At 65.8% G+C, this 8,292-nt stretch overlaps 2 protein-coding genes across 2 annotated transcripts in view; both read right to left on the bottom strand.

The window, feature by feature from the left end:
• Positions 1 to 3,322, bottom strand: part of APC2 (APC regulator of WNT signaling pathway 2) — a 16,023-nt gene extending 12,701 nt beyond the window's left edge. Inside the window, exon 1 of the mRNA XM_015651485.1 lies at positions 3,283 to 3,322. The gene's annotated coding sequence lies outside the window, so the exon portion shown is untranslated. The remainder of the gene's footprint in view (positions 1 to 3,282) is intronic.
• Positions 3,323 to 5,210: 1,888 nt separating this feature from the next.
• Positions 5,211 to 8,268, bottom strand: RPS15 (ribosomal protein S15). The gene is made up of 4 exons (XM_015651720.3): positions 8,184 to 8,268; positions 7,784 to 7,869; positions 6,214 to 6,448; positions 5,211 to 5,372 (listed from the first exon to the last, which is right to left on the bottom strand). The coding sequence occupies exons 1-4, from the start codon at positions 8,184 to 8,186 to the stop codon at positions 5,259 to 5,261; spliced, it is 438 nt and encodes a 145-aa protein (XP_015507206.1). The 5' UTR covers positions 8,187 to 8,268; the 3' UTR covers positions 5,211 to 5,258.
• Positions 8,269 to 8,292: the final 24 nt, after the last annotated feature.

The raw sequence follows: 8,292 nt of genomic DNA, 5'->3' as shown, positions 1-8,292 counted from the left end.
CCGGGGACCCCTCCTCACCCCCCCAGAGGGTCGGGCCGGCAGCGGGAGCTCCAGGGCCCCGCGGTGCCTTCGTCAGCCCCGCGTGTGAGCGGGGGGAGCGATGGGGGGCAATGGGGGGCCTGGGGCTCCCCTCTTCCCCCACATCCCCCCCTCCACAGCGGGCCAGGGGGGGCAGCGATCGAACCCCCCCCCTCCGGCTCTGACACCCCCAAATCTGCCCCACGGCGGCTCCCTGGGACCCTCCTGCTTCCACGAGACCTTTTGGGTGTCCCAGCACCCCCTTTCCAGCGCAGAGGACCCACAGAGGACACAGCAACCCCCCAAGGCCCCATCGATGTCCTTCACACCCCCAGGAGCCATCTCTGGCCCCCCCAAAACCGCTCCTTCACCCCTGCACCCCACAGTGGTGGGGGAACCCCAAATCCTGCCCTATGGGTCCTGCTGTGGGGTCTCCCCCCTCCCACCGCCCAGATCTGCCCATGTCAATCCCCACCCAGCTGCCGAAAACTCCCCCCCGGGAGGGAAATAACCCCGGGAGGATGGGACGGGAGAGGGCGGGGAGGGGAGGAAGGGTGGAGGTGTGGGATGAGGGATTCGGGATGCGGAATTCGGGATGCAGGGTGAGGGATGCGGGATGAGGGATGCAGGAACACGGAATGCGGGATGAGGGATTCAGGATGCAGAATGCGGGATGAGGGATGCGGGATGAAGGATGCGGGAACACGGAATGGGGGATGAGGGATGACAGAGGCAAGGCGAGGGATGTGGGATGATCGGTGCAGGATACGGAATATGGGATGCAGAATGCGGGAGGAGGGATGGGGGATATGGACCGCAGGACACCACATGAGGGAGGGGAGGTGATGGATGTGGGGTACGGGATGCAGGATAATGGATGCGGGGTACGGGATGCAGGATAATGGATGCGGGGTACGGGATGCAGGATAATGGATGCAGCATGCGGGATATGGGATGCGGGATGAGCACGGCCTGCTGTTGCTATGGTGACAGTGATGGGGGAGCACAGGCGGTTCCCGGCCCTTCCTGAGGACTCAGACATGGAGGATGGGGGTGTTCAGCCCTGTAGGGGATAATGGGAGCCAGGGGCTTCCACTCCTCCAGGGGAACACATTCCCCCCTCCCCAGCACCCCAAACCCACCCAACTGCTCAGTCAGGGCCCCCCCTCCCCTGGGGGACCCCCACCCTGGAAGAACTCGGGGTGCTCCGGCTGCCCTCCCGGGATATTCGGGGGGTTGATGGAGGGGGGAGCTGAGCTCTGTCCCCCCCCAGTTCCTGGCAGGGCCGGCCGAGCGCAGCGGCCGCAGCGGCGCCGGGATCTGCAGCCTGCGGGGAGGGGCTGGGGCCGCACCTGCATCCACGGAACGGCGAGACACAGCGGGAAAGGGGGGCCAGGGCTGCGGGAAAGGGGGGCCAGGGCTGCGGGAATGGGGGGCACAGGGCTGCAGCTACACTTCAGCACCGTGATGGTCACTGTCCCCACAGGACCCAGTGTCCCCCCATGGGCTGGACCCCAGAGGTGGCCATGGGCTGACCCTGGGGGGATGTGACAGCTCGGAGTCTTGGGTGTGTCTCCTCCGACCCCCAAAATCTGCCTCTCCCTGCTGAGGGCACCCCAGGACTGGCTGAGGCCACTGGTGGGGCCTGGATCCATCCAGCAATTTCCTGGCAGGGCAGATGCTGCAGCAGATGAAGCAGCAGCTGCACTGCCCAGCACACCCTGCTGTCCTCCCCACTGCCCACCCCACTGCCCACTGCCCACCCCAGTGCCCACAGCACTCACTGCCCACTGCACTGCCCACGGTCCCCGCTGCCCACCACCCCACCGTCCTCCGCATTGTTCACCACCGCAGTCCCACCGCACGGGATCCCACCCTGGCCTGGGCAGAGCCTGGGGAGCCCTGGGGGTACCCCAAGCTCCCTGCAGCCCTCGGCTCATTCCAGCCTGGCAGCAGCTCTGGGGACAAGGCTGGGGACAGGGACCGCAGCCGTCAGCCGAGTGCAGCCACATCGCCAAAGCCACAGCTGAGCCCCCGGCCGGCTGCGGCTCGCCGAGCCCCCGGGACATTAAACAAACACCGTGTTGTCACCAGCCCGAGCTGATCGACTCGACCCCGGAGACCCCCAACCACAGCAAACCCCCCCCAGAGAGCACAGCCCCCCCCATCTCGAGCCTGCACACTTGGGGCACACGCAGGGACACGGGGACCGGGGATCTGTCACCCTCTGCTCACACAACACCGACCCCCGCAGCCCCCGCACACACACACCCCAACATCATCACCTGGGGATGGCTGTGGGGCCCTGCTGGGCGAGCACTGGGGTCCCCAACACCCCCAGCACGGCCCCCCCACACTGCAGGGCCCCCTAACCCCCCCCACTCCCCAGGGCGAACGCGCTCGGGCCAGCAGCCACCTCCCCATCCCCGCCCGGGGACACCCCCGCCCGGGGACACGGCACCGGGACCCTTGGGGTGCCCCCCGGGCGGGGTGGACGTGCTGGTTTAGAGGCCGAGGTTTCTGAGGGACCGTTTAGGGAGGTGGATTTGGGCTGCGGGTTGGTGGGGAGGGTTTGGGGTGCTGGTTTGGGTGAGGTTTTGGGGCTCCAAGTCGGGGGCTCAGCCGCAATCCCCGGCCCAGCCGCGCTGGGGGAGCAGCGGGAGCGGGGGGGGCTCTGCGGGGAGCCGAGCTCGCATCGGGGCGAGGGGAGCTGCTGTCACCCCAGGGACGATCCCCCCGCTGGATGGAGATGGGATTTGAATGGCGATGGGATGGGAATGGCGATGGGAATGGGGATGGGATGGGAATGGGGATGAAGGTGAGAATGGGGACGGGCGGTGCTGCTCCATCTTCCCCCCCTCCCGCGGACTCCCCGCCGATCCCCGGCATTGCCCGGCCTTTGTCCCTGCAGGATGCGGGGGATAAACGCTGCCCGACCCTCCCGATTCGCCCTGAAGCCCCTGATCGGTTCGGAACCCTCCTGTCCCCCAGTACCCCCCGGTCCCCCCGATCCCGCGGGACGGAGCCGCGCCCGCCGCAGGATGCAGCGCAGCCAGGGCCGGGGGCATCCCCGCCGCGGGGAGGGGGCGCAGATCGGGGCCCCCCCGGTGCATCCAACGCCCCGCAAGCCGACACCGCACCCCGATCCCCCCGGCCCCGCCGTGCAGCTCCCCCCGCTTCCCCCCATCCCCGGCGGCTGCGGCGGCCGGAGACGCCGGGACCCCCGGGGGGTTCGGGGGGTGCGGGGGGCAGGTGCGGCCGTACCTCATCCCCGGCGGTGCGGAGCGGTGCGGGGCGGTGCGGGGCGGTGCGGAGCTGGGCGAGGCTCCGGCGCGGCCCCGAGCAGCCGCATCCCGCCCCCGCCCCCCCGCTCTCGGTCGGGATTTTCCAGCGGCGCCGCCGCCGTTAGAGGGCGGCACCGGGGGCTCCCCGCGCCCCCCCGGCCTGTGCCGGGCGGGGGGAGACGGGACCCCCGGGGGGGGCTCCGTTCCTCTCCGTCTGCCTCTTTTCCAGCTTCCGCAAAAACGCCGGGATCTGCCCCGTCCCCATGTCCCGGAACGCACCTGCCGCTCCCGACCGGACCGGTCCCTCCAGACCGAACCGGTCCCTCCAGACCGAACCTGTCCCCTCAGACCGAACCTGTCCCCTCAGACCGGACCGGTCCCTCCAGACCGAACCGGCTCCCCCGACCGAATCTGTCCCCCACGAGCCGCCCGGTGCCGTCCCCATGTCTTTGGGGACCCACCCAAGGTGTGGCTGAGCCCCGGTGTCCCCCCCGCCATGAGCGGGACCCCCGCCGTGGCCCCTCTGCACCGACCCCTCCCGGGACCGTGGCTGCCGCCATGTGCTCAGGCCATTGTCACCCACCGAGGTCACTGTCACCCACCGAGGTCACTGTCACCCACCTCCCTCCCAGCTGGGGTGTCCTGGCCCTCCGGCCATCGCCTCCCAGGGCTGAGAGTCCCCACACCGCCCCAGCAGGACAGTGACCGCAGCTGGACAGAGACCACAGCAGGACAGTGACCGCAGCTGGAGTGACCACAGCTGGACAGTGACCACAGCTGGACAGTGACCACAGCAGGACAGTGACCGCAGCAGGACAGTGACTGCAGCTGGACAGTGACCACAGCTGGACAGTGACTGCAGCAGGACAGTGACCGCAGCAGGACAGTGACCACAGCAGGACAGTGACCGCAGCTGGAGTGACCACAGCTGGAGTGACCACAGCTGGACAGTGATCACAGCTGGATAGTGACCACAGCAGGACAGTGACCACAGCAGGACAGTGACCACAGCTGGACAGTGACCGCAGCTGGACAGTGACCACAGCTGGAGTGACCACAGCAGGAGTGACCCCAAGCCCTGTTCCCCCCACGGCCACCAGTGGGAGGGAGGAGGACTCTCAAGGTCACATTGACTGAACAAAAAGGGACACTGAGACCTTTCCTGAAGGACAAATGGCCCCAGCACCACTGGCCACGGGAATGGGATGCAGAGGGACTTACAGAGCTGGAGCTGGGCCCCAAGGGACCCTGGCCAGCAGCAGGGACAAGCCAGGACCACCCTGGGGACAAACGGTGGACGATGGTTTCACTGCAGGATGTGGCACTGGTGATGAGCATTGGGCTCATTTGGCTCAGTTCAGGGACACAACCAGATCCATCCGGGATCAACTCTTCTCATCTTCCCTCTCATCATCACCCCCATTCCTGAGAGCATCCCCCAAAACACATCCCTCCCTCCCAGCCTGAGCTGCCACGCCCCAGTCCAGCCCCCAGCCGATGCCACTCGGTGATCCCCATCACAAAAACCCTTCAGGTTCCCAAACTGAGGACTAGGAAATAATGGTTTGGGGTTTTGACATCAGTGATGGGCCCTGGCAGCTTCTCCTGGGACTCAGGCTGGTTCTGAGCCCTGAGAACACCCCTGCCTTCCCCCAATTCCACATTTCCAGTGTTTGTATTAACAAATAAAGTTAAATATTAAAGTGTCATTCCCCACTTCCCAGAGAAGAGCAAGGAATTTCATTCATTTACTAAACCCACACGAAGATTTGTCCGCTGCAGGCGCTGACAGCAGGCAGTGCCAAAAAACCTGGGAATACTCAGGAAAACACCCAATCATGGTGGAGTGAGGAGTTTAACAAACCCCAGCCCCCCACCCTGGGAACAGAGAGTCAGGAGACAGACGGATCCAGGTGGAATTTCTTTATTTACACTGGCAGAGGCTCCCTCCCGGAGTTACTTGAGCGGGATGAAGCGGGAGGAGTGGGTGGCACCGATGCCAGGCCGGCCGTGCTTCACCGGCTTGTACGTGATGGAAAACTCGCCCAGGTAGTGGCCGATCATCTCGGGCTGCAAGGGGAGAGATCCGTGTTGGGGACAGCACCAGGGGGCACAGGGACATCCCCCTCCCTCCCATCCCGGGGCTGGCAGGAGCCTGGCACAGCCGGTTATTGCAGCCAGGCTCCTCCCGTGGTGCCAGAGGGGCTTCCCCAGCTCTGCCCCTCCCAGAAGAGGTGAGGTGGGAGCCACAGGGGCATTTGTGCCCTTCCAGGTGGGATTTAATGCCAGGCAGGAGCATTTAATCCCACTGGTGGTATCAAGTGACACGACCCTGTGGGTAATTCCACTCCTGGGAAAGATGAGGGATCTGTTTCATCCCCGAGCGGTGCCAGCAGGCTGGGAGCCAGGGCTGAGCACAGGCATCACTCCACTGCAATTTCAGTGCTTCAGAGACAGTGCTCCAGGTGGACACTCTGAGCCAGCCCTGCTCCAAGGAGGAGCCTGAACCCCCAAGGATGACATCTCCAGGTGCCCCTCCAGGCTAGCCCTGCTCCAAGGAGCATCCTGGAGCTCCCAGGATGACACCTCTCGTGTTTCTGAGCCAGCCCTGCTCCAAGGAGGAGCCTGAACCCCCAAGGATGACACCTCAGGTGTCCCTCTGAGCCAGCCCTGCTCCAAGGAAGAGTCTGAGCCCCCAAGTATGACACCTCGGGTGTCCCTCTGAGCCAGCCCTGCTCGAAGGAGCATCTTGGAGCTCCCAGGATGACACTTCAGGTGTCCCTCTGAGCCAGCCCTGCTCCAAGGAGCATCCTGGACCCCTCCCAGACACAGAGAACGAGTTACCAAGAGAGAAGTGAACAGCCCAGATGCTGAGCTCAGTGTTCGAGCCACCTGCCAGGCCCCAGCTCACCTTGATCTCCACCTGGTTGAAGGTCTTGCCGTTGTAGACGCCCACCATGCTGCCCACCATCTCGGGCAGGATGATCATATCCCTCAGGTGGGTCTTCACCACCTCGGGCTTCTCCATGGGCGGCGCCTCCTTCTTGGCCTTGCGCAGGCGCTTGAGCAGCGAGTGCTGCTTGCGGCGCAGGCCGCGGTTCAGGCGCCGCCGCTGCCGCGCGCTGTACAGCTGCATCAGCTGCTCGCTGCCAAACGGGGACAGGGACAGTCAGGGGACACCCCAGGGACCCCAAACACAGCCTGGGCTGCAGCCCCGGGAGAGCCCAGAGGCCCCACAGCCACAGAGGCACCCAGACAGAGCCTGGGGTACAGCCCCAGGAGATGCCCAGGGACCCCAAACCCAGCCTGGGGAACAACCCAGGGACCCCAAACTGAGCCTGGGGAACAACCCAGGAACCCCAAACTGAGCCTGGGGTATGGCCCAGGGACACCCTCAGGGACCCCAAACTGAGCCTGGGGTATGGCCCAGGGACACACTCAGGGACCCCAAACTGAGCCTGGGGTATGGCCCAGGGACACACTCAGGGACCCCAAACTGAGCCTGGGGTATGGCCCAGGGACACACTCAGGGACCCCAAACTGAGCCTGGCGTACAGCCTAAGAACACCCTCAGGGATCCCCAACCAAGCCTAGGGAACAAGGCAGGGACAACCCCAGAGTTATCCACACTGAGCCTGGGGTACAGTCTCAGGAGACCACCAGGGACCCCAAACTGAGACTGAGGAACTCCCAGAGACCCCACAGCCACAGAGTTGTTCAGACAGAGCTTGGGGTGAAGTCCCAAGAGATTCTCAGGGCCCCAAACACAATGATATTACCTGGATTGAGACTGGGACATCCCCAGGGACACCAGACAGAGCCTGGGGCGTGGCTCAGAGCCCCCAAACTGAGCCTGGGGTACAGCCTAAGGACACCCCCAGGGCCTGGGGTATGGCCTGGGAGTCCTCTGGGAGCCCAAACTGAGTCTGGGGTACAGCCTGGAGAGATCCCATAGACACCCCCCAATAACAACGTTACCCAGAACAGGCCCAGGGAACCCCACCAGCCACAGTTACCGGGACAGAGCCTGGGGTACAGCCCCGGGGACCCCAAACTGAGCTTGGGGTACGTCCTGGAGAGACCCCCCAGTGCTCCCCAGCCAACGTTATTCAAACCGAGTCTGGGGTAGAGCCCCGGGGGGACCCCAGGGCCACTGTGTTACCCAGACTGAGGCTGGGGTACAGCCTAGGGAGACCCCCGGGGACCCCAAAATAACAATGTTACCCCACCTGAGCCCGGAGCACGGCCTCGAGCAGCTCCAGAGACCCCACACCCACAGCATCACACGAACGGAGTCTGGAGCAGGGCCCCGGGACCCCACACTGACGGTGTCACCCACTGAGAGACTTTAAACAATCCAAAAAGCAGCTGCTGAACGCCCGAACCTCCCGTTATTGCCGCTGGTTGAACACAACCTGAGGATGGGGCAGAAGCAGCCCCCGACCCCCAAAGCCCAGCCCGGGGGGCTCCCCGGCCCTTACTAGGACATGTCGAGCAGCTGGTCCAGGTCCACCCCGCGGTAGGTGAATTTGCGGAAGGTTCGCTTCTTCTTCTGCTCCACCTCCGCCTGCAGCGGGAGACGGGGGTCAGGGCAGGGGGATCAGGGGATTCAAGGCCGCCCGGGCCCGCACACGGAAAGGCCGCGGCCCCACCGAGCCCCGCTGGGCGCCCAGGCCGCTCCCTCCCCTCAGCCCCGATCCCGCCGCGCTGGGCCCCGTCCGGCACCCACGGCCCCCGCAGCGCCCCGGGGAGGCGCATTCCCCGTCCCGCAGGGAAGCCCCGAGCCCCGGGCGGCGCCGCCGCGGCGGGCGAGGCCCGGAGGAGGCGCGGATGGCGGCGGATGGGGCCCGATGGCGCCGGCGGGGCCTCCCCCGCACCCACCATCTTGGCCGGGGCTGCTCGGAAAGGCCGGGCCCGCGCCGGAAGCGGCGAATCTCGCGAGAGCGGCGCGGGAGGAACGGGCGGAGAAGCCGCGCCCGAGCAGCGCTTC

This window comes from Parus major, chromosome 28 (assembly GCF_001522545.3).
Source record: "Parus major isolate Abel chromosome 28, Parus_major1.1, whole genome shotgun sequence".
Lineage (NCBI taxonomy): Eukaryota > Metazoa > Chordata > Aves > Passeriformes > Paridae > Parus > Parus major.
Note: the sequence above shows the minus strand (reverse complement) of the source record. Positions and strands in the feature narration are given on the sequence as shown.